Source organism: Porites lutea, chromosome 1 (assembly GCF_958299795.1).
Source record: "Porites lutea chromosome 1, jaPorLute2.1, whole genome shotgun sequence".
In the NCBI taxonomy this organism is placed as follows: Eukaryota; Metazoa; Cnidaria; class Anthozoa; order Scleractinia; family Poritidae; genus Porites; species Porites lutea.
In genome coordinates this window covers 4,100,299-4,126,556 of record NC_133201.1, presented here as the reverse complement: position 1 = coordinate 4,126,556, position 26,258 = coordinate 4,100,299, and the positions used below count along the sequence as shown (strand labels likewise).

At 42.4% G+C, this 26,258-nt stretch overlaps 2 protein-coding genes across 2 annotated transcripts in view; one reads left to right on the top strand and one right to left on the bottom strand.

Moving 5' to 3' along the window:
• Window positions 1–4,169: 4,169 nt before the first annotated feature.
• LOC140934272 (selenoprotein K-like) lies at window positions 4,170–9,100 on the bottom strand. Its single transcript, XM_073383930.1, has 7 exons — window positions 9,052–9,100; window positions 8,891–8,975; window positions 8,722–8,740; window positions 7,741–7,799; window positions 7,125–7,177; window positions 5,988–6,033; window positions 4,170–4,367 (listed from the first exon to the last, which is right to left on the bottom strand). The coding sequence occupies exons 1-6, from the start codon at window positions 9,068–9,070 to the stop codon at window positions 5,993–5,995; spliced, it is 276 nt and encodes a 91-aa protein (XP_073240031.1). The 5' UTR covers window positions 9,071–9,100; the 3' UTR covers window positions 4,170–4,367; window positions 5,988–5,992.
• An 82-nt stretch (window positions 9,101–9,182) lies between these two features.
• Window positions 9,183–26,258, top strand: part of LOC140942904 (armadillo repeat-containing protein 3-like) — a 56,507-nt gene continuing 39,431 nt past the window's right edge. The window contains exons 1-13 of the mRNA XM_073391925.1: window positions 9,183–9,333; window positions 9,595–9,712; window positions 10,425–10,550; window positions 10,789–10,857; window positions 10,982–11,032; window positions 11,235–11,323; window positions 12,114–12,186; window positions 12,603–12,692; window positions 13,005–13,072; window positions 13,151–13,222; window positions 13,541–13,621; window positions 14,523–14,553; window positions 14,800–14,867. Of these exons, the coding sequence (XP_073248026.1) occupies window positions 9,286–9,333; window positions 9,595–9,712; window positions 10,425–10,550; window positions 10,789–10,857; window positions 10,982–11,032; window positions 11,235–11,323; window positions 12,114–12,186; window positions 12,603–12,692; window positions 13,005–13,072; window positions 13,151–13,222; window positions 13,541–13,621; window positions 14,523–14,553; window positions 14,800–14,867 (984 nt within the window). The 5' untranslated portion in view covers window positions 9,183–9,285. The remainder of the gene's footprint in view (window positions 9,334–9,594; window positions 9,713–10,424; window positions 10,551–10,788; window positions 10,858–10,981; window positions 11,033–11,234; window positions 11,324–12,113; window positions 12,187–12,602; window positions 12,693–13,004; window positions 13,073–13,150; window positions 13,223–13,540; window positions 13,622–14,522; window positions 14,554–14,799; window positions 14,868–26,258) is intronic.

The window sequence follows — 26,258 nt, the reverse complement described above, 5'->3', positions numbered from 1 at the left end:
TTCCACTTTTATTCAGTTGAAATAGCTGAGACTTACCTTAAACCTCGCCTCTCCCTTGAAAGTGAAACAGGAAGTAAGTAGTCATGTGACAGAAAACGACAATTACAATTGGTTCTCTCGGTTTTCGTGCCATGTGGCCACGAAGTCAAGAAGCAGCAGCAGCATGAAAGATCAGTGATTTGTAGATATTAGACCACTCATTCTGTTATTTTATTGATTAATCGAAGACTCCAAATTAAAAGTTCTTGTCTACTAAAAAGTAAAGGAATTCACATAAATATTGTAGTGATAAGTTCCTCGTTTGTACGACCGACAGGCATAAACTTCAGCGGACTATAAATTCGAAAGCACAAAAATTTCCATAAAACGATACGTTGCAGTCACCTGAATACACGTCCACTATTCTCCTAAAAACTTAAATTCGGTTCTGGCAACGCAAGCAAAGATATGCGCGTTATTCTTATAAAATACGTAGCTCAAAGCGCTAGATTCTTAGTCAACTGGTTGACCAAAAGTATTCAGCAAAGAGAAATTGAGAGAAACAGAACAAAAATTAAGTGACCTCATGTTCATGGCATGTTCATGATGCCCGGGTAGAGAAGATTGATGATCTTACTCCCGATAACTCGAACTCGCGACAACTCGAACTTTTTTCGATCGAGTTATCGTGAACTCGTCGACTGTAGTATAAAAATGCCAAGTCAAATCTCACGTTGACACCAGATTACCTAGATTTTATAAACTATAAGGTAGTTGATTTAACAGTCTAGCGATCTAACTTTAATACTTGATTTTTTATTATAAGTCCCAGCTGCAGACAAAAAAGACATAACTATACGAGCTTAAAAGTGAGCATAATTGAGGATACGAAGACAATCTTAGATTGTGTACACAACTTGGAATACAAAACTTGCTATTTTGGGTTCTATAGAAGGACCTAGTTCTTAAGAGTGACTAAAGTCTTATGCTAAAAGAGCTCAGCGAAACTTAGCTAATGTAACATTTGCCTTAAGACCACTAATTAGACCTAATTACACCTCGTCTCAAGAAGACGCGCAGAAAAACATCATAGTTTAAATAATAAAGCGAATTACCGTTCAACTACTGAGGAAGCTAAGGCAGAAACTTGATCATTAAACAATAATGGGAAAAGTGGCTAAGATGTCCTTAACTGTTGCTGGATAGTAATTAAAGTCTCAGATTGGCTAGCAATATGGTTCTAGACTGAAAAAGGGTAGGCGAGTATAAATTATAACCGTGATTCTCGCGCAACCTCCAAAAATCGCCCCAAACTCAATAGAACAAAACTGTAATGATTAAATGAACACTATATCGACTGTCTCCGAAGATAAATAGTCCAGTTAGTTGGCATTCTTTTTCTACAAACACGTGATACCTTTCTTTCCTTGTTTCTTTCGGTTTTCTTTCCAAGGCTTTTTCAGACTCGGCGTCATGTTCAGTTCTGTTCAGTCACATGTCAAAGGGAAACGTGAACGCGAGTTGGGTGCCCACTGGGGTCACTTGGATGGCGGTAGACGTAATTGGTGGTGTCAGTAGGCTTGCCTTGATACTAACTCCGCCATGAGGGAAACCGGTGCCCGGGTAACAAGGAAATACAGTGGTCTCTTCTATTTTGAACTCGTGAATGGAATTCACATTTATACCGCCTAACGTTGGTTCTACCCAAAGCCAGACATCACCCTGGGATGTGCTCGTGATTCCTTTCCTTACCGTTTCACCGCACTGAGCCACAACACTACTCATTATAGCCTTAAGTGTTGCGGCGAAAGGATTCTGAACTCCTACAACAAGGATATCTCTGGGGTTATTGGTTTGTGGCATCTGGAATTGTCCCCAGTAAGTAGCTGAAAATATCTGTCCTTCTAGCGGTTTGTAAGTCGTTGCAAGAAAGGTATCGTAAATACCAGCTTGAGGCAGCTGTGGAAGACCGGCCATATTCATAGCCATAAGCTTGGTTAAATGAACCTTCACCGCGTGTTCAATGAGGAAGCGTTTCAGTCGATCATGACATGACATGGCAATCACCGAAATGACCGCTCTAGATTTGCTCCTTCAGTTCATGTGACATGACTGACATGGCAATTTTAGATTACTATTGGCTCTTTCAGTTTCACTTTTTTGTATCCTGAAGGATTTTAGAAGCGAACAATGAGGAACAAATAAGCACACGTGCGTATACCAAGAACATCTGTGGCAATCACGTGATCAATATTACCCAAAATACCACTCACTTCATTGTTTAGCCAGGGGACTAGTAAGGGTTTCTGCTCGCTCTTTGCTTGCAAGGGCTTCCAAAATGACAAATTCAATGTTTGGTTGCCGAATAGACTAGGAAAAACACAACGACAAATTACTAACTGTAAATAGTTATTTTCACTGGAAAAAAAAATACAAGTTTTATCGACTTTATCTAAAAAGTAACGAATTAACAATTATTGGATGAGGCTAAGTATGCACATCGAAGAGGAGGGAGCCGGCTTAGACTGAAGGTCGAGGCGGAAAACACCATGCAAGATCGCATAATTCTGTCTTTTTCAAAAAAAAAAATTATATTCATACCAGCCATAAGGAGCTGTTACAAAGACGAGATAACTGATAAGTTATATCGAGAGAGAGAAATGTATTGAATGAAAAATTTAGCTTAAGATTAATTGTTTTTCATTGAAAATGTTTCAAAATAATATTTTTAATCATTGAAAATGTCTCTCCGTATAATTCGATATGCCTTCCCTTCCTCGCCCCTCGCGTGCACCCTGCATGCGCGTGCCGCTCACGCGTGGCTTCCTGCGACAGAGCCTTTTACTTAAACCAGTGAGTTTCAGATGGTGTCAGAGTTACTTATGTTTACCCTGGAGTATTCTCCGACTGAAATGGTCCATTCCGAAAATCTTTGCCCGAAATGACACTTCCTTTACACATAGGTAAAGAAATTCACAGGATATCACATCGAGTTGAGTTATACTTTAAGTCACGAAAAAGTGCAAAACCTGTCCTTTAGACATTAGACAAAGCGTTCTAGGATATCTCGAACATATATTGTTGGTAAGGTTAAATTAATTCGTGGGTAAGAATAGGATGCTTAAATGTGTTTTACCGTCAAAAATCTAATTGATTAGTTAATTAAAATTATACTTTAGTATAATTATTATCGAAATGGTATATGCCGTATAATTTTGTTGTTTCCGTTCATATTTTATATAATTTGTTGTAGTTATGAAAACCTTTATGGTAATTAGACCAAATGCCTCCCTCAGGAGAGTAAGACGCAATAAAGATATACTGTACTATATACTATACTGTGGGAATAAGAATGGGTAAAGGTAAAGGTCTTTATTTTATATTGCCTTACTCCTAACAGTAATCACACAGTAATTTTCAAGGAGTTAATAATAACTCCTCTAGTGGGATTAATTTAACTCCTTACAGTGGAGTTATTTTTTGGGGAGTTATTTTCACTCCAAAAAGAACTCTTTTTCAGGAGTAGAAATGACCCCGGATATTGAGGAGTTAAAATAACCCCCAAAAAGGAGTTATCCTGTGCCTAAAATTTTTACTCCACTTTCAGAGTTAAAGTAACTCCAAAAAGAGTAAAAACAACCCATGCAAGGAGCAAAAATAACCCCATTATTGCAGTTATTTTAACTCCAGCCTGGGAGTAAAAAGAACTCTTTTTCACGAGTAAAAATGACCCCAAATTTGGAGTTAACTTAGAAGTTAAAGTAACCCCCAAAGAGGGGTTATCCTGTACCTAAAATTTAAAATCCATTTTTGGAGTTATAATAACTCCCTAAAAATTACTGTGCATTAGGACCGCTTTTCCCAGAACTTCCAGTTGGGATGTACATGTACACCATGCACCACAAAGAGAGATTGTATACCACAATAATATTAAGATCCCCCAAAACCATACCCCATTTGGCGGAATATACCCGTTTAGGGCTAATAATGTAAGGGAACTGAGCCCTATGGGCGTTTGGCCCTCCTATAGCAATAGGGTCAACTCTCGCCTAGTGGATATCTCACTGTTTCGGGCACACTGATAATAACAATAGCAGCTGAATCACCGACAAAAGTCAAAGTCGTTTGATTACAACAAACTCGCTATAACAGACCCTTTTTCAAGTCTCCACAGCAAACAAATCAACGCGGTTTGTAATCTTTTAATATCTACATTCTCTTATACAAAATAAAAGACAACAAGGAAGCATCAGCCACTGTCCAGGTTCCATGTATGGTTTTCCCCAGGAGGCGTCAATTATCTGCTGCAGTGATGCACAGAATCTTTCTGTTGTCTTCATATTACGCTTGACATCACCAGCTGACGAGCTAGAATACCAAGCATCTACCTACAGTAAAAAAAGGCAAAGGTTACTGTGAGGGTGTGCTTGAGGTTAACAGGCCCCACACGGAATGGATGCTACAAGTTAATGCACAGGAACCTGCCTACCATATGACTTGAAATTTTCGTGGGAACTACTTTTCCTTGGCGAATATCGCTGATTTTGCTACGATAGACTCTGCCACGGTTTTTCAAGTTTTGAGAAGGGCCAGTCAGGGTATATCCTTCTCAAATGCATTAATAATTCATAAAGAAAATACAAAGGAAATCAATGTTTAATGAGTGTTTGGAAATCAGATCAAAAACTGCTCATTATTGCATCCCTAATTTAAATCATTTTGTTTGAGAAGTAACATCAAGCATTTGACACAGTGTTTCATCACCAGATAAAACACCTCGAAGTTCGTTAAAAATACTCCGCTGGGTGTCGTATTTTCAACTCTCTTCTCGGTGTCTCATCTGGTGATGAAACACTGCATCTCATGCTTGATATATTAAATCGACACTGCCGGAAAGAATGCCTTAGTTGGTTAACTTGCCAAGTTTGAAATTGATACACCTTAACTGTGGACAAGAGAGAATGAGCTAAATCATTCTCTCTTGCTATGGCAGGATCTATTTGTGAGAAAGCTAAATCCCGTTAAAAGAAAAAAAACCATGAAAGAGAAAGGCCAAAAAGTTAGTCAGCTTTGTACATGAAATGATTTCAAATTTAACTGCCTGCAAGCTAATTGTTTAAACTTTTTTTAACCAAGCAACAATAACAGAGAGCACATCTTTGATGTTGAGAGTACATCACGGTGTCATCAGGTCAAGAACCACAAACCTGCGCCCAGACTTACGAAAACATCCTTAAAAGCTAATATTTATCTCAGTATTGTCACATAACATAAGCCATAGATAAGAAAGAATAATTCAAGACATATCTAAACTTAAGGCCTGTTTACATGGAGGTGGGGGACCCCATGTAGGTGAGGTAAGATGTGGCGGGTCACCCCACCTATCATGTAAACGTGATAAAATTAAAATGAGAGATTATATGGACAGGTGGGTTACTCAACCTAAGTGGGTTACCTAACCTAGATAGGTAGGGTCCCCACCTCCATGTAAACAGGCTCGTAGGATTCCTTTCAGTTTGTAAATTAGGGACCTGAAATCCAAAGTGCTGACCACTACAATAATGCACCCCTTTAGCCTGTTCAAATAGTGGAAAAAGCTCAGAGAGAGGTGAGCAGGAAAAAACAAGGACAGGGTGGGTAGGGAGAGAAAGCAAGAGAAGAGTTCTATCCCTTCTTCCTCTCTTCAGTTTTTCTTCTCTCTACTCTCCATTTCGGATCATTTTCTACTACCTGAACACCAGGAACAGGCCACAACGCCTTTAGGTACAGGGAAGTTTCTTATGGGGAGCTGATATCTGGGTAGGCTTATACATGTAGTAGCCAGAATTCATACATTGAGGTGCTAAAAAATTAGTAACTATCAATTGTCAACAGGGCAAATTGAATATTCAATCAGTCCCGATAACTCGAACCCCCCGCTAACTCTAACTGTTTTTCGTTTCCCTCCAGAGTTTGCGTTACATGGTTTCTCATGTACTTTTGAAATTTCATAACTGAAAATCACATACCTTCCTCATCCACCACCCATTGGAGGCCCAGGATTGTATGGTGCACCTAAAATGAACAACTGAAATCAATACATTTAAGGGCATTTCTCTGTGAGATTTAATTTTTGTCTGTCTTTACTGATTGGTCCTTTTTGCTGTTGAAACTTAAATTCTGAAATGTAATCAGGGGGTCCCCACACTCTTTTAGGAGCAAGGGCAACTTGTATATACTCAACCATTCCTTAAAATACCAACATGGTTATATTACGAATACATGCTTTGGACACATTTCCAACGATTATTCCTCTCTCTGCACTGGGAATTAGTCTATATTATATTCTAACAAAAGAAAGTTACCACTCATTTTTTTTTGAAAAAGAGAAAAAGAATAATAGGTCACCAAACTTTGAAAAGAGAAACTGAAGATTTACAGGAACTTCAGCCTTCAGGCATGCCCTAATCATGCCCGAAATTATGTGCTGTTAGGCGTAAGAATGCGTACGAATTATTCTCAGTTTTCACATGACGTCACCAATATTCGAACTAAGAGTTATTTATTCTTCTTAGTGTTCACTTTCATGAGATATTACAGCAGCTAAACACCTTTATCTATACACATTTTCGGTTCGAAAGGGTTCGTCTTTTTGCAATAGAGGGTGCTTGAATTTCCAAACTTTTGTGTGACATGGAATTTAGTTGGCAGCCAGGAAAGCTCTCATGTAACTGTAGGTTATAAACATTACCGTTTTTTCAGATTTTCATTCCTTGTCACAGAATAAATATTACATGAATCCTTATGAGTTCCTCAAGAGCCATGAATTTGTGTTTTTGTAGCAAACCTCAAAGACTGATGTTTCTGTTAGTTTCCAGCTGCCATATTTGTGCCCCTCAAAGGGACAACAACAAGGTACCTCCATACAAACCTTTATAAATTTGGGTAAAACCTTTTCCCAGGTATCTCACATATGAAATTAAAATCGCACACAACTGACTCTTGGTGTGGCTTTTTGCATATTTATGCTATTTCTTTTCCCAGATTCTGAACATTCTGTATTTGAATGGTGCTGATTTTGGGGAAGGTGCACTTCAGTACAATAATACAGGTATTACATTGAATATATCACTAAACCCCAAAATGTTCATCAATGAACTACGTACCACCTCCTCCTCCACCGATTCTTCCAAACCTTCTTCCTGGAGGTCTTGGGGGTCTGTTATGAAAGGAAAAAATAGTAGCATGCTTTACATGTTGTATAACTATTACGGAACCATTATTGTTTATATTGTTTATTGTTTTGTTTGCCAAAAATTGTACAAATCAAATAAAATCTAATTACTTAAACTCTCATGGCGAGGAAGCCCAAGAGAAGCCACCGGACTTATAAGGAATGGGCTCCCTCAGTTAGATAATTAGAACAAAATATTATCATAATTACACATGGGAAAATCAATGGCAGAGCTACAGTAAATCTTAAAATAAGTATATTAGATAGTCGTACTAATCATAGTTCTAGGCTAATAAAAGCGAAATGACAAAAAGAAAAAAAAAACAAAACAAAAGAAAATAAAAGAGCAAAGAAAGAAAAAAAATACATATATATATATATATATATAAATTACTATTTATGATAAGAGGAATGCTTTCAGCTTACAGCAAAAGGAAGCGGTACTTGTTGCATTTCGAATTTCAAAACTAAAAGAGTTAAAAAATTTAGGACCATACAGCATGACTGGGTCTTGATTTCAAACTTATTAGAAAACTATAAAATCTTACCCTTGCCCAGGTCTGTAATCTGTACTTGTGTAAGAATTACCATGCTTTGTGAGCCCAGGCTGAGGATTAAAAGATCAGAATCAATACTACAACTGAAACAATTATTGTTAAGTGGGTGTACATGGGACCCCTGCTAGTGTCTGCGTAATAGGGTTCCCGCTAACATCAGCCTTGTTTTGCAGATGATATGACAGAGAAGTGTAGCAGTACTTGCTGTTGTTCATTATTCCTTTATGAAGGGTGCCAGATGGCTTGCGAGCAAGCTCACCAGTCAGTTGGGGAATATTGCAAAAATTCACGCAGGGCTATCATTAAGATTTCAAGTTGCTGAATAAATACAACAAGTAAGTGGGTAATCAAGGAGGTAGGGATTTCTTTTGGTTCTATTTTTCTTCTAGTTTCCTATGAAAGTAACCAGGCGCCATGTTCATAGTAGCCAGGGGAAATCATGGGCCCCCAGCCCTCAATGGAAGGCCTGGTCAAACACAAGGGTCATGCGAAAAGAGCTATTCGCTATTCCTGGGTAGGATTATGAAAAAAGCCTTTGGGGGAGGGGTACCTTACAGCACAAAATTTTAAAAGGAAAGTATGGACTTAAGCTAGGGTGACAGGGTTCAAGCCAAAGAACCTTACATGGGGGGGGGGGGGGGGGGGTTAGGATATTGGGATATTTTCTGGACAAGCACAACGTGGAGTCTGTTTATTTACAAGTTTGACTGAATTTTTGGTCAATAAATTTTTACCAATCTATGGCACAAAGTTGTGAACGAGGAGGCTCGCTGAGAAATATCTTGTGCATAACGTTCAACAGTCAGGAATAGTTCTTTAAAAAAGTATGTGGAATGTAATTGTATGACAGTCATGAAAGCATTTTAAACGAAATTAGCAGACTATTTAAATCTTACTGATTAAGCTTACCGTATGTTATTAAGCTTAAATAAAGCAAGTAGTTAATATATTCTGCATCTACTCAATACTCACCGAAAACATGGTGTGAAAGCTATTTTCAAACCAACAAAGAAACAAAAAAGCAACAAACCACAGTGAGTGAAACGGCCAAAAAAAGCTTAAAAACAGTTTACGTGTAATGTTCACAGTAACGAATGTAATCATGATAAAGCATTGTAAAATGAAATCACTGCAAGCTTACAATAAAACCACGAAGTTGACGATTCCCCAAAAGACATCGGAGAATATGGACAATCTCCATATCGATCTGTTGTCTAAGACGTTACCTGTCGAATAAAACGAAGATGTGTAAGCAGAAGCTTAATAAAAGAAGCAACTTTCCATTTCCAAATTTTCACTTACTTCCAGATACGTACACCATTTTGATGATTCAGTGTTTTGATTGCGCAAGGGATTGGAACTAGCCTCTTTTTCATGGTTCCTGCGCGGGAAACTAAAACCGAAGATATCAAATTACTATAGCAACGGGAGTGTGTAGGTAAAATGGCGGCGATTTTGTAGTAGAAATCCCACAATATCTTTGTGTGATTAAGGGTATTAATTTGCCTCCAAAACAAGTAAGATTGTCGTCGAATTATGGGAAAGAAGAAAGCAAAAGAACCAGAGACTCCTGCGAAAGATGAGGTTGGTATTTCTATGCAAACTGTACACCATTTTTCGCGAAGAGACTTTCTCGCTGGGTGTTCTTGACTTAAGCTTCTGTAGTTTTATATCGCTCTATTTAAAATGACCGATAGTTATGTTTTTAGACCAATCCGTCTTAATACCCCCATAATGGAGTAAATAATAACACACTGCTTTTGTTGACAAGTGCAATAATAAGGTCAACGCACGGATATAAGTACGTCATTAACGATTGGTATGACCATATATTTGTACTTACAGTTCGACCCCCTGGATATTGTTAGCAAGAAGCCCCATACAGTTGTTCTTATGTTAGACTCTCCAGAAGAACATGTTCTTCAGTCAGCTTGTGAAGCGTTGTACAAGTTTGCAGAAAAATGTAAGTTAAATAGTCTTTCCCTCATTATTGCTCTTTTATTTATCAGATTTATATTAATTCTTAAGTTAAGTAGAAACATTTGTGGAATGTCTTAAATTTCTGTGACGTATCAGATGCAAGAACCAACGGGAAATTCACACTGCCTGAACACAGTGCTTAATTAAGGTGGTATTCTCTTAAAGAAAACTTGCAACAACGCGAGTTTCATGCTGGGTGACTTCTTGATTTTGTATTGCATTAAGGTGTTTACATACTTTTGTCATCATCACATGACCCGTGTGACAACACCATCTTAGATTGATGAAAATGGCACTTGCACTGGCCACTCTGGTCCACTGAGCGTGTTTGTCAGGCATTTCTCGCCCTTTGTTTTCTCCCCTTTTGGCTTCTCTCTTCTCCCTTTCCCCCCAGAGAAACGCCTGATACTCAGAATTCAGGCTGGGCACTATGTTTGTGGCTGCCAGTGGGCTTTCGTCTATAAAACACTTGGGTAGTTATACACAGTAGGGGGCCAAGGGAGACCATTACATTACACATAGTAACCCACAATTTTTATAACTTCACTGGGAAATGATTGTCTGTTAAGCCAGATGGTAACCTTTTCAACTTCCTTCCATAAGAAAAGCAAAATCAAAGAGAGACACAATGAAGAAGGTGGATGTACACAGGGTAACCAGACTGAAACTTTGAACATTTCTTATTTGCTACTTAGGTGATGAGAACAGACAGGAGCTTTTGAATCTCGGAGCACTGGAACTTCTGTTAAAACAGGTTTCATCAGAAGACAAGGTTGTCAGAAGGAATGCTACCATGTGTCTTGGAACTATGGCTCAAAATGGTTAGTACAATTAATAGCGCCTTGCACTTCATGATTATTTACATAAATGTAAAAATAGCAGTGATTTTGCTACAAATAAGTAAGGTGAGTCCTGGGACTCTTCTAACAGCAATTAGTAAGTATAAACCACAGGCCCACTACCCCTACTTTTAACTATTTTTTTGAGAATAATTTTTTAAAGATTTTTTATCCTAATTTTTTAAACACAGTTACTTAAACTAATTTGTTTTCACTTCAGCAAATGTTAAAAAAGAACTCCGGAAATTGTCCAGTATTCAGCCACTGGTAACACTGCTTGGACCTGATGGTAAGTTGATGCCAAAATAACCATAATTGTAGCAAAAAAAAATTAAAAAGAAAAGAGTGAAAAATTACTGTGACTCATAGAGAATTACTATTTTTAATTTTTGATTTTTCTATTGATTATTTAGAGGATGTTTTATGCCATGAATTTGCGAGTTTGGCACTTTCATCTATGGCAGGTAAGTTAATAAATTATATCATGACACTATAAAGCATTTCTTATTGCTTAGAAGATGTTAAAATATTATTAAGGCAATATTTCAAACTGTGTATGACAGAATAATAATATTTTTAAATCTACTTTAATAAATTCTTGTTTCAGACACCCAGTGGTGTACAGAAAAGTTTCAAAACAGCTGTTTTTTTTTTTTTCTCTTGTAGCTGAGTTTTCTTGCAAAGTGGAGATATTTGAACAGGGAGGCCTGGAGCCCATCATAAAACTTCTTTCCTCCACTGACTGTGATGTGCAGGTATGAAGTGAAGAATCAGATCTTAGGGCTAAATTTAATCTCCTTTAGGAAGAGTTGAACTAAGAATGCTTGCCATTCTGTAACATTTAGTTACCGGTAATAGTTAAATAATAAAAAATCATGCTTATGCAAGGATCTGTTTCATCATGCAAATAAATGGTACATGTTGTTCTCTGCAGTCTGTACATGTTTAGAAAATTAAGTAATAAAATTTCTGGTTATATACACAACTGTATGCATAGTAATCTTCTAACGCTAGGAAATAAGTTTCATCCCGGATCTTGTGCCAGTTTCCTTTGCATGAAGCATGCTATGGCTGGGATACTAGTCCATCGCAGGGTTACTTCCCAGCAGTATGTCGCTGGTACCCATTTTATACACCTGGGTGAAAAGAGATGAAGTGGAGTAAAGGTCCTTGTCTAAGGAAACAATGCGACAGCAAGGCTTGAACTCCAGACCTCTAAATCCCAAGTTCAAGGTGTTAACTGCTTGGCCACACATGCCTCCATGCTAACACTAGGTGACTCTTAGATTTTTCAAAATTTAAGGTGGCTCTGAACCTCTTCCAGTCAGTTTTTTTATACTCTGTAGCCTTCACAGCAATAGTAATGGGTGTGCCCAGTGGCATATTTGATTTACTTGTATAATAAGCACATAAAGCTTAAACTTAAGTTTAACTACAGTAAAAAGTATGGGTGAAGACCTTGATACAGCATATGCCCAAAAAATTGAGACGTCAACAGTCCCTGGCACTTTGTGTTTCACTGTCAAGTATTTTTATGTTTCTCAGAAAAACTCAGTCGAAGCCATTTCACTGCTAGTTCAAGATTACCACAGCAGATCTGCCATACGAGAAATGAATGGTGAGTATCAGTGGACTGTTACAATAATTAGTAGACTGTTAATTTGTTAACTGTGAGTGTGCTATTAGTTCCTCTGGCCTCAAGTCTTAAGTGGCATTTGCTCCCTCGCTATGTTACCCTGAAATGACAGCTGTCTCCTCACCCCAGGGGTCTTACAACCAGGGGTTCTTACAACCAGTCTATTGTGCCCCCTCTCCCACTAAAATAATAAACTGGATATAATTATCTCATTATTAGGTCATTATTGACTGTTACTACAATGAAGTTATGAATATATGAAAATCATAACTTGAATTTTTTTCACAGCTGCAAATGTTGCGTCTATAGCTGCAATGATCTTCTTTCATATTATTGTTATTACAATATTAGAACATTTATTTAATGAATGGATTTTATTATCTGATTATTGCTCTTAGGGTTGCAACCTCTTTTGGCATTGCTAGATTCAGAGTATGCCATCATTCAACAGCTGGCACTGGAGAGTTTGATCCAAATTACACTTGATGGTAATTGATTAATACACTTTTTATTGTTATTTATAGTCTTATATAATTTTATTTAAGAAAACTAAAATTATATACAAGTGTGCTCTAAGAAAAACTGAGCCCAAGAATCCAGGGTGTCCAACAAATTCATTGTACATGTGTGTACTTGTAAATAAGTTTTAAAAGTGGCATTTTTTGTCACCCTTGGGCAAATGAAATATACTGCATTTAAGCTGCAATATAGATGTCATCAGGAAGGTAGTGCTAGTGAACATTATGCTACATGCCGTTGAAACCCTGTGGAGACTAGTTTTGCATTTTTTATTTTGCCAGCTGATAACAGAGGAGCTTTGAGGGACCTTGAAGGACTTGAAAAACTTGTTGAATTTGTTGGAAATAAGGTCAGTGTTGAAAATACTTTTGTCAAATTGAGGAAATGAAAAAATATATACATGTGTCTAATGTGTGACTTCTTGCAGGAATATGAGGATTTACATGTGCAAGCTTTGCAAGTTTTGTCAAACTGTCTTCAGGATGTAGAGAGTATGCAGGTAGTTTACCTTTCATTTCTCACCTGTTTAATGTACTTTTCTTAGTAATGTAAAGTGGGGGTAGTCTTTCTCGAAGTCCTTCCCTGTTACAGCTGTATGCATTAAGTTTTTCCACTTTGCTTACACTTTTTCCTTGCAACTCAATTTTTAGAGAAGTTTAGATAGGAGATCACTCTTTGTTGGTTTTCTTTCTAAAATCTGCTTCATGGGATAGATTTAAAAAGGTTTAGGGGGCAAAAATGTCTGAAAGTTCCTTCCTTCCTAGCCTTTCACTATTGGCTTCTAGATTGTTGTTTGAAACCTTTTAAATCTTTTTAGCTTATTCAGACCTCTGGTGGATTACAAAAACTTCTTGCATTTGCTGCTGAGTCCACTATTCCTGAAGTCCAGCAGCATGCGGTATGTTCTTTTAATCATTATGTTTAACCAGAAGCATATGATTCTAGTTTAAGACATAAATCATTCTCAGTAAATTTGCATGTGCTGTCTAATTTGGTGGAACAGTTACCAATAAAAAACAAGAGCTAAAGCCTCAAATTGTGATGATCCTTAGGTCATTCAAGCCCTTGGCAATATTGTAGCTCACAATAAGCCTTTCCCAGGGCTTAGAGTTTGGGGAAAAACCTGTCATAGCTGTTAGATGAAATAATGAAATAATTTTATATTTTAAATTGGTTAAATGCTAGCCTGAATTTTAGCCGTCTTTTTGAGTTGCAATCCCCCAAGAGAGATAACGCCTCTTCCCAGGTAACTGAAGGAGCAGAGGAGTCAGATAAAATTCAGGCTAGCAGAATGCTTAAAAAAATGCAGAGGTATTGTTTAATAAACAAGCAGGCATGTTATTTTATAAGTCAGAAAAATGATTTCACCCTTTAATTTGTAATATCCACAATTTGTCAAAAGATCAAAGCATTTCTTTCCCTTTGGTGATCACTTTATTAATTCTTGCAACCTTTCTACATGTTTATGTATTGATTTTGTTAGGAGAAATTTGATATTGGTTACCCTTAGGAATAAAAGGGTTAGGACATGAAGACTGAACCTCCAGTTTATTGATCATCCCCATACACTTACAGATCCCACAGATCTGTACTGTTGAATTATTTTAACAAGAAAGACTGAAGCTAAATTCTCAACCTTGTTTTATCATGGTTAAAGCCACTCAATTTTAAAGAACTTTTTTAGTATTGTATTTCCCCATGAAATGACCTATGCGGATACGTGTGCCAAGGGAAAATATGGTTACCAGAAAGGCTAGCTATGTATATTTATGTTTCTTTATAATTTTGTCTTATTTCAGGCAAAAGCTATAGCCTTGGCAGCAAAGAACGGTAAGCTTGAATTCTTTAAGTTTCCAGTTTATTTACGTCCAGATCTTGGGGTTTTGGCATAATTAAGCACTTCAGCGTGAAAAATAATAATGCACTGCACGATTTTGTTGATTGCCATGTTTCATTTTATTGATTTGTTTTTTCTTTACAACTTATCAAAGCCTCCTTAGGCATCCAGCCCTAATAACCACTCTTGTCTAAGCTCACTGGACTCAACAGGAATCTAACAGATGCTATTTTTCTTAGGTGAAAATCGAAAGATATTCCATGAGCAAGAATGCGAGAAAACATTGATAACACTTCTTGCTACCGATGTGAGTTGTGGCAGAAGCCTATTTCCCTAAAAAAGTTCCTTCTTCTGGTGATTGTTGTTGTTTAACATTTTGTTTCTTACATAGACTGCGAGCAGTCTCTCTTCTTCATCAGATTTTGTGAGGGAAGTGAACAAGTGCCCAAGCATTGAGCGGCAAAGCCTCGAGATGCAAACAAGGGCAGCACCCCAAGGAGAAAAACAGAGAGTCTCTTTATTCATTCCAGTTACGCACCTGGTTATTTTTGTGTTTCACTGGACAAACTAAAACCTAAGGAGACTGCTCGTAGTCTGTGTCTTTCATGTCAGCAAGACTGACATCTTAATCTTCCTAGACATCCCAAGTCATTCCAGTCATCCCTAGTCATCCCTTCTCATCCTTAGTCATTTCAGTCATCCCAGTCATCTCAGTCATCCTAGTCATTCCAGTCATCCCTGGTCATCCCTAGTCATTTCAGTCATCCCAGTCATTTCAGTCATCCCTAGTCATCCCAGTCATCCCTAGTCATCCCTGTCATCCCTAGTCATCCCAGTCATCCCTAGTTATCCCTAGTCATCCCTGTCATCTCTAGTCATCCCTAGTCATCCCAGTCATCCCTAGTCATCCCTAGTCATCCCTAGTCATCCTTAGTCATCCCTGTCATCCCTAGTCATCCCAGTCATCCCTAGTCATCCCTAGTCATCCCTGTCATCCCTAGTCATCCCTAGTCACCCCTGTCATCCCTAGTCATCACTAGTCATCCCTGGTCATCCTTAGTCATCCCAGTCATCCCTAGTCATCCCAGTCATCCGTAGTCATCCCTAGTCATCCTTAGTCATCCCTAGTCATACCAGTCATCCCTAGTCATCCCTAGTCATCCCAGTCATCCTTAGTCATCCCTAGTCATCCCTAGTCATCCCAGTCATCCCTAGTCATCCCTAGTCATCCCTAGTCATCCCAGTCATCCCTAGTCATCACTGGTCATCCCTAGTCATCCTTAGTCATCCCAGTCATCCCTAGTCATCCCTAGTCATCCCAGTCATCCCTAGTCATCCCTAGTAACCCCTAGTAATCCCTAGTCATCCCAGTCATCCCTAGTCATCCCTAGTCATCCGAGTCATCCCTAGTCATCCAAGTCATCCCTAGTCATCCCTTGTCATCCATAGTCATCCGTAGTCATCCCAGTCATCCGTAGTCATCCCACTCATCCCTAGTCATCCTTAGTCATCCCTGTCATCCCTAGTCATCCCAGTCATCCCTAGTCATCCCTAGTCATCCCAGTCATCCCTAGTCATCCCTTATCATCCCCGTCATCCCTAGTCATCCCTAGTCATCCTTAGTCATCCCTAGTCATCCCAGTAATCCCTAGTCATCCCTAGTCATCCCTGTCATCCCTAGTCATCCCTTGTCATCCCAGTCATCCCTAGTAATCCCTAGTCATCCCTAGTCATCCCAGTCATCCCTAGTCATCACTGGTCATCCCTAGACATCCTTAGTCATCCCAGTAATCCCTAGTCATCCCTAGTCATCCCTGTCATCCCTAGTCATCCCTTGTCATCCCAGTCATCCCTAGTAATCCCTAGTCATCCCTAGTCATCCCAGTCATCCCTAGTCATCACTGGTCATCCCTAGACATCCTTAGTCATCCCAGTAATCCCTAGTCATCCCTAGTCATCCCTGTCATCCCTAGTCATCCCTAGTCATCCCTAGTCATCCCTAGTCATCCCAGTCATCCATAGTCATCCCTGGTCATCCCTAGTCATCCCAGTCATCCCTAGTCATCCCTAGTCATTTGAGTCATCCCTAGTCATCCAAGTCATCCCTAGTCATCCCTTGTCATCCATAGTCATCCGTAGTCATCCCAGTCATCCGTAGTCATCCCAGTCATCCCTAGTCATCGCTAGTCATCCTTAGTCATCCCTGTCATCCCTAGTCATCCCAGTCATCCCTAGTCATCCCAGTGATCCCTAGTCATCCCTAGTCATCCCAGTCATCCCTAGTCATCCCTAGTCATCCCTAGTCATCCTTAGTCATCCCTAGTCATCCCAGTAATGCCTAGTCATCCCTTGTTATCCCAGTCATCCCTAGTCATCTTTAGTCATCCCAGTCATCCCTAGTCATCCCTAGTCATCCTTAGTCATCCCTGTCATCCCTAGTCATCCCAGTCATCCCTAGTCATCGATAGTCATCCTTAGTCATCCCTGTCATCCCTAGTCATCCCAGTCATCCCTAGTCATCCCTAGTCATCCCTAGTCATCCTTAGTCATCCCTAGTCATCGCAGTCATTTCTAGTCATCCCTAGTCACCCCTGTCATCCCTAGTCATCCCTAGTCATCCCTAGTCATCCTTAGTGATCCCTAGTCAACCCTAGTCATCCCTAGTCATCCCAGTCATCCCTAGTCATCCCTAGTCATCCCAGTCATCCCTAGTTATCCCTAGTCATCCCTGTCATCTCTAGTCATCCCTACTCATCCCAGTCATCCCTAGTCATCCCTAGTCATCCCTAGTCATCCTTAGTCATCCCTGTCATCCCTAGTCATCCCAGTCATCCCTAGTCATCCCTAGTCATCCCTGTCATCCCTAGTCATCCCTAGTCACCCCTGTCATCCCTAGTCATCACTAGTCATCCCTGGTCATCCTTAGTCATCCCAGTCATCCCTAGTCATCCCAGTCATCCGTAGTCATCCCTAGTCATCCTTAGTCATTCCTAGTCATCCCAGTCATCCCTAGTCATCCCTAGTCATCCCAGTCATCCTTAGTCATCCCTAGTCATCCCTAGTCATCCCAGTCATCCCTAGTCATCCCTAGTCATCCCTAGTCATCCCAGTCATCCCTAGTCATCACTGGTCATCCCTAGTCATCCTTAGTCATCCCAGTCATCCCTAGTCATCCCTAGTCATCCCAGTCATCCCTAGTCATCCCTAGTAACCCCTAGTAATCCCTAGTCATCCCAGTCATCCCTAGTCATCCCTAGTCATCCGAGTCATCCCTAGTCATCCAAGTCATCCCTAGTCATCCCTTGTCATCCATAGTCATCCGTAGTCATCCCAGTCATCCGTAGTCATCCCACTCATCCCTAGTCATCCTTAGTCATCCCTGTCATCCCTAGTCATCCCAGTCATCCCTAGTCATCCCTAGTCATCCCAGTGATCCCTAGTCATCCCTTATCATCCCCGTCATCCCTAGTCATCCCTAGTCATCCCTAGTCATCCTTAGTCATCCCTAGTCATCCCAGTAATCCCTAGTCATCCCTAGTCATCCCTGTCATCCCTAGTCATCCCTTGTCATCCCAGTCATCCCTAGTAATCCCTAGTCATCCCTAGTCATCCCAGTCATCCCTAGTCATCACTGGTCATCCCTAGACATCCTTAGTCATCCCAGTAATCCCTAGTCATCCCTAGTCATCCCTGTCATCCCTAGTCATCCCTAGTCATCCCTAGTCATCCCTAGTCATCCCAGTCATCCATAGTCATCCCTGGTCATCCCTAGTCATCCCAGTCATCCCTAGTCATTTGAGTCATCCCTAGTCATCCAAGTCATCCCTAGTCATCCCTTGTCATCCATAGTCATCCGTAGTCATCCCAGTCATCCGTAGTCATCCCAGTCATCCCTAGTCATCGCTAGTCATCCTTAGTCATCCCTGTCATCCCAGTCATCCCTAGTCATCCCTAGTCATCCCAGTGATCCCTAGTCATCCCTAGTCATCCTTAGTCATCCCTAGTCATCCCAGTAATGCCTAGTCATCCCTTGTTATCCCAGTCATCCCTAGTCATCTTTAGTCATCCCAGTCATCCCTAGTCATCCCTAGTCATCCTTAGTCATCCCTGTCATCCCTAGTCATCCCAGTCATCCCTAGTCATCGCTAGTCATCCTTAGTCATCCCTGTCATCCCTAGTCATCCCAGTCATCCCTAGTCATCCCTAGTCATCCCTAGTCATCCTTAGTCATCCCTAGTCATCCGTAGTCATCCCAGTCATCCGTAGTCATCCCAGTCATCCCTAGTCATCGCTAGTCATCCTTAGTCATCCCTGTCATCCCAGTCATCCCTAGTCATCCCTAGTCATCCCAGTCATCCCTAGTCATCCCAGTCATCCCTAGTCATCCCTAGTCATCCCAGTCATCCTTAGTCATCCCTAGTTATCCCTAGTCATCCCTAGTCATCTTTAGTCATCCCAGTCATCCCTAGTCATCCCTAGTCATCCTTAGTCATCCCTGTCATCCCTAGTCATCCCAGTCATCCCTAGTCATCGCTAGTCATCCTTAGTCATCCCTGTCATCCCTAGTCATCCCAGTCATCCCTAGTCATCCCTAGTCATCCCTAGTCATCCTTAGTCATCCCTAGTCATCGCAGTTATTTCTAGTCATCCCTAGTCACCCCTGTCATCCCTAGTCATCCCTAGTCATCCCGAGTCATCCTTAGTGATCCCTAGTCATCCCTATTCATCCCTAGTCATCCCAGTCATCCCTAGTCATCCCAGTCATCCCTAGTCATCCCTAGTCATCCCAGTCATCCTTAGTCATCCCTAGTTATCCCTAGTCACCCCTAGTCATCCCTAGTCATCCCAGTCATCCCTAGTCATCACTGATCATCTCTAGTCATCCTTAGTCATCCCAGTCATCCCTAGTCATCCCTAGTGATCCCAGTCATGCCTAGTCATCCTTAGTCATCCCTAGTCATCCCAGTCATCCCTAGTCATCTTTAGTCATCCCTAGTCATCCCTAGTCATCCCAGTCATCCATAGTCATCCCTGGTCATCCCTAGTCATCCCAGTCATCCCTAGTCATTCCTAGTCATCCGAGTCATCCCTAGTCATCCAAGTCATCCCTAGTCATCCCTTGTCATCCATAGTCATCCGTAGTCATCCCTAGTCATCCCAGTCATCCCTAGTCATCACTGGTCATCCCTAGTCATCCTTAGTCATCCCAGTCATCCCTGTCATCCCTAGTCATCCCAGTCATCCCTAGTCATCCCTAGTCATCCCAGTGATCCCTAGTCATCCCTAGTCATCCCAGTCATCCCTAGTCATCCTTAGTCATCCCTAGTCATCCCAGTAATGCCTAGTCATCCCTTGTTATCCCAGTCATCCCTAGTCATCTTTAGTCATCCCAGTCATCCCTAGTCATCCCTAGTCATCCTTAGTCATCCCTGTCATCCCTAGTCATCCCAGTCATCCCTAGTCATCGCTAGTCATCCTTAGTCATCCCTGTCATCGCTAGTCATCCCAGTCATCCCTAGTCATCCCTAGTCATCCCTAGTCATCCTTAGTCTTCCCTAGTCATCGCAGTCACTTCTAGTCATCCCTAGTCACCCCTGTCATCCCTAGTCATCCCTAGTCATCCTTAGTGATCCCTAGTCATCCCTAGTCATCCCTAGTCATCCCAGTCATCCCTAGTTATCCCTAGTCACCCCTAGTCATCCCTAGTCATCCCAGTCATCCCTACTCATCACTGGTCATCTCTAGTCATCCTTAGTCATCCCAGTCATCCCTAGTCATCCCTAGTCATCCCAGTCATGCCTAGTCATCCCCAGTCATCCTTAGTCATCCCTAGTCATCCCAGTCATCCCTAGTCATCCTTAGTCATCCCTAGTCATCCCTAGTCATCCCAGTCATCCATAGTCATCCCGGGTCATCCCTAGTCATCCCAGTCATCCCTAGTGATCCCTAGTCATCTGAGTCATCCCTAGTCATCCAAGTCATCCCTAGTCATCCCTAGTCATCCATAGTCATCCGTAGTCATCCCAGTCATCCGTAGTCATCCCAGTCATCCCTAGTCATTCCCAGTCATCCTTAGTCATCCCTGTCATCCCTAGTCATCCCAGTCATCCCTAGTCATCCCTGTGATCACTAGTCATCCCTAGTCATCCCAGTTATCCCTAGTCATCCCTAGTCATCCCTATCATCCTTAGTCATCCCTAGTCATCCCAGTAATCCCTAGTCATCCCTAGTCATCCCTGTCATCCCTAGTCATCCCTAGTCATCCCTAGTCATCCCTAGTCATCCCAGTCATCCCTGGTCATCACTGGTCATCCCTACTCATCCTTAGTCATCCCAGTAATCCCTAGTCATCCCTAGTCATCCCTGTCATCCCTAGTCATCCCTAGTCATCCCTAGTCATCCCTAGTCATCCCAGTCATCCCTGGTCATCACTGGTCATCCCTACTCATCCTTAGTCATCCCAGTCATCCCTAGTCGTCCCTAGTCATCCCTAGGCATCCCCGTCATCCATAGTCATCCCTGGTCATCCCTAGTCATCCCTAGTCATCCGAGTCATCCCTTGTCATCCAAGTCATCCCTAGTCATCCCTTGTCATCCATAGTCATCCGTAGTCATCCCAGTCATCCGTAGTCATCCCAGTCATCCCTAGTCATCCCTAGTCATCCTTAGTCATCCCTGTCATCCCTAGTCATCCCTAGTCATCCCTAGTCATCCCAGTGATCACTAGTCATCCCTAGTCATCCCAGTCATCCCTAGTCATCCCTAGTCATCCTTAGTCATCCCTGTCATCCTTAGTCATCCCAGTCATCCCTACTCATCCCTAGTCATCCCTGTCATCCCTAGTCATCCCTAGTCACCCCTGTCATCCCTAGTCATCCCTAGTCATCCCTAGTCATCCTTAGTCATCCCAGTCATCCCTAGTTATCCCTAGTCATCCCTGTCATCCCTAGTCATCCCTAGTCATCCCTAGTCATCCCTAGTCATCCCAGTCATCCCTAGTCATCACTGGTCATCCCTACTCATCCTTAGTCATCCCCGTCATCCCTAGTCATCCCTAGTCATCCCAGTCATCCCTAGTCATCCCTAGTCATCCCTAGTCATCCCTAGTCATCCCAGTCATCCATAGTCATCCCTGGTCATCCCTAGTCATCCCTAGTCATCCGAGTCATCACTTGTCATCCAAGTCATCCCTAGTCCTCCCTTGTCATCCATAGTCATCCGTAGTCATCCCAGTCATCCGTAGTCATCCCAGTCATCCCTAGTCATCCCTAGTCATCCTTAGTCATCCCTGTCATCCCTAGTCATCCCTAGTCATCCCTAGTCATCCCTAGTCATCCCAGTGATCACTAGTCATCCCTAGTCATCCCAGTCATCCCTAGTCATCCTTAGTCATCCCTGTCATCCTTAGTCATCCCAGTCATCCCTAGTCATCCCTAGTCACCCCTGTCATCCCTAGTCATCCCTAGTCATCCCTAGTCATCCTTAGTCATCCCAGTCATCCGTAGTGATCCCTAGTCATCCCTGTCATCTCTAGTCATCCCTCGTCATCCCAGTCATCCCTAGTCATCCCTAGTCATCCCTAGTCATCCTTAGTCATCCCTGTCATCCCTAGTCATCCCAGTCATCCCTAGTCATCCCTAGTCATCCCTGTCATCCCTAGTCATCCCTAGTCACCCCTGTCATCCCTAGTCATCACTAGTCATCCCTGGTCATCCTTAGTCATCCCAGTCATCCCTAGTCATCCCAGTCATCCGTAGTCATCCCTAGTCATCCTTAGTCATCCCTAGTCATCCCAGTGATCCCTAGTCATCCCTAGTCATCCCAGTCATCCTTAGTCATCCCTAGTCATCCCTAGTCATCTTAGTCATCCCTAGTCATCCCTAGTCATCCCTTGTCATCCCAGTCATCCCTAGTCATCACTGGTCATCCCTAGTCATCCTTAGTCATCCCAGTCATCCCTAGTCATCCCTAGTCATCCCAGTCATCCCTAGTCATCCCTAGTAACCCCTAGTAATCCCTAGTCATCCCGGTCATCCCTAGTCATCCCTAGTCATCCGAGTCATCCCTAGTCATCCAAGTCATCCCTAGTCATCCCTTGTCATCCATAGTCATCCGTAGTCATCCCAGTCATCCGTAGTCATCCCACTCATCCCTAGTCATCCTTAGTCATCCCTGTCATCCCTAGTCATCCCAGTCATCCCTAGTCATCCCTAGTCATCCCAGTGATCCCTAGTCATCCCTTATCATCCCTGTCATCCCTAGTCATCCCTAGTCATCCCTAGTCATCTTTAGTCATCCCTAGTCATCCCTGTCATCCCTAGTCATCCCTTGTCATCCCAGTCATCCCTAGAAATCCCTAGTCATCCCTAGTCATACCAGTCATCCCTAGTCATCACTGGTCATCCCTAGACATCCTTAGTCATCCCAGTAATACCTAGTCATCCCTAGTCATCCCTGTCATCCCTAGTCATCCCTAGTCATCCCTAGTCATCCCAAGTCATCCCAGTCATCCATAGTCATCCCTGGTCATCCCTAGTCATCCCAGTCATCCCTAGTCATCCCTAGTCATCCGAGTCGTCCCTAGTCATCCAAGTCATCCCTAGTCATCCCTTGTCATCCATAGTCATCCGTAGTCATCCCAGTCATCCGTAGTCATCCCAGTCATCCCTAGTCATCGCTAGTCATCCTTAGGCATCCCTGTCATCCCTAGTCATCTCAGTCATCCCTAGTCATCCCTAGTCATCCCAGTGATCCCTAGTCATTCCTTAGTCATCCCAGTCATCCCTAGTCATCCCTAGTCTTCCCTAGTCATCCTTAGTCATCCCTAGTCATCCCAGTAATGCCTAGTCATCCCTTGTTATCCCAGTCATCCCTAGTCATCTTTAGTCATACCAGTCATCCCTAGTCATCCGTAGTCATCCCTAGTCATCCCAGTCATCCCTAGTCATCGCTAGTCATCCTTAGTCATCCCTGTCATCCCTAGTCATCCCAGTCATCCCTAGTCATCCCTAGTCATCCCTAGTCATCCTTAGTCATCCCTAGTCATCGCAGTCATTTCTAGTCATCCGTAGTCACCCCTGACATCCCTAGTCATCCCTAGTCATTCCTAGTCATCCTTAGTGATCCCTAGTCATCCCTAGTCATCCCTAGTCATCCCAGTCATCCCTAGTCATCCCTAGTCATCCCAGTCATCCTTAGTCATCCCTAGTTATCCCTAGTCACCCCTAGTCATCCTTAGTCATCCCAGTCATCCCTAGTCATCACTGGTCATCTCTAGTCATCCTTAGTCATCCCAGTCATCCCTAGTCATCCCTAGTCATCCCAGTCATGCCTAGTCATCCCTAGTCATCCTTAGTCATCCCTAGTCATCCCAGTCATCCCTAGTCATTCTTAGTCATCCCTAGTCATTCCTAGTCATCCCATTCATCCATAGTCATCCCTGGTCATCCCTAGTCATCCCAGTCATCCCTAGTCATCCCTAGTCATCCGAGTCATCCCTAGTCATCCAAGTCATCCCTAGTCATCCCTAGTCATTCATAGTCATCCGTAGTCATCCCAGTCATCCGTAGTCATCCCAGTCATCCCTAGTCATTCCCAGTCATCCTTAGTCATCCCTGTCATCCCTAGTCATCCCAGTCAGCCCTAGTCATCCCAGTGATCACTAGTCATCCCTAGTCATCCCAGTTATCCCTAGTCATCCCTAGTCATCCCTATCATCCTTAGTCATCCCTAGTCATCCCAGTAATCCCTAGTCATCCCTAGTCATCCCTGTCATCCCTAGTCATCCCTAGTCATCCCTAGTCATCCCTAGTCATCCCTGTCATCCCTAGTCATCCCTAGTCATCCTTAGTCATCCCAGTCATCCCTAGTCATCCCTAGTCATCTCAGTCATCCCTAGTCATCCCTAGTCATCCCTAGTCATCCCTAGTCATCCCTAGTCATCCCAGTCATCCATAGTCATCCCTGGTCATCCCTAATCATCCCAGTCATCCCTAGTCATCCCTAGTCATCCGAGTCATCCCTTGTCATCCAAGTCATCCCTAGTCATCCCTTGTCATCCATAGTCATCCGTAGTCATCCCAGTCTTCCGTAGTCATCCCAGTCATCCCTAGTCATCCCTAGTCATCCTTAGTCATCCCTGTCATACCTAGTCATCCCTAGTCATCCCTAGTCATCCCTAGTCATCCCAGTGATCACTTGTCATCCCTAGTCATCCCAGTCATCCCTAGTCATCCCTAGTCATCCTTAGTCATCCCTATCATCCTTAGTCATCCCAGTCATCCCTAGTCATCCCTAGTCATCCCTGTCATCCCTAGTCATCCCTAGTCACCCCTGTCATCCCTAGTCATCCCTAGTCATCCCTAGTCATCCTTAGTCATCCCAGTCATCCCTAGTCATCCCTAGTCATCCCAGTCATCCCTAGTCATCCCTAGTCATAGAGTACTAAAGTGATTACGTCATAAAAATGAAATTTCTGAAATTATGGGATTTGTTAGGATATTCTGAAAGAACAATGTGCAAGAGGCCTACTTGTCAAAAATGAGCATTTGGGGGCAAATTGTCTGTGAGATCGTAGCCCAGTTATACTCAGAAAACTCCATACAAACCCTTCTAATTTTTTTTTGGGTCGATCCAAAAAAAATTTAGAAGGGTTCGTATGGAGTTTTGTAAGCATAACTGGGCTACAATCTCAGAGACAATTTGCCCCCAAATGCTCATTTTTGGCAAGTAGGCCTCTTGGACATTGTTCTTTCAGAATATCCTGACAAATCCCATAATTTCAGAAATTTCATTTTTATGACGTCACACTTTAGTACTCTATCCTTAGTCATCCCTAGTCATCCCAGTCATCCCTAGTCATCCCTAGTCATCCCAGTCATCCTTAGTCATCCCTAGTCATGCCTAGTCATCCCAGTCATCCCTAGTCATCCCTAGTCATCCCTAGTCATGCCAGTCATCCCTAGTCATCACTGGTCATCCCTAGTCATCCTTAGTCATCCCAGTCATCCCTAGTCATCCCTAGTCATCCCAGTCATCCCCAGTCATCCCTAGTCACCGCTAGTCATCCCTAGTCATCCCTGTCATCCCTAGTCATCCCTAGTCACCCCTGTCATCCCTAGTCATCCCTAGTCATCCCTAGTCATCCTTAGTCATCCCAGTCATCCCTAGTCATCCCTAGTCATCCCAGTCATCCCTAGTCATCCCTAGTCATTCTTAGTCATCCCTAGTAATCCCAGTCATCCCGAGTCATCCCTAGTCATCCCAGTCATCCTTTGTCATCCCTAGTCATCCCTAGTCATCCCAGTCATCCCTAGTCATCCCTAGTCATCCCTAGTCATCCCTACTCATGCCAGTCATCCCTAGTCATCACTGGTCATCCCTAGTCATCCTTAGTCATCCCAGTCATCCCTAGTCATCCCTAGTCATCCTAGTCATCCCTAGTCACCCCTAGTCATCCCTAGTCATCCGAGTCATCCCTAGTCATCCCTAGTCATCCGAGTTATCCCTAGTCATCCAAGTCATCCCTAGTCATCCCTTGTCATCCATAGTCATTAGTAGTCATTCCAGTCATCCGTAGTCATCCCAGTCATCCCTAGTCATCCCTAGTCATCCTTAGTCATCCCTGTCATCCCTAGTCATCCCAGTCATCCCTAGTCATCCCAGTGATCCCTAGTCATCCCTAGTCATCCCTGTCATC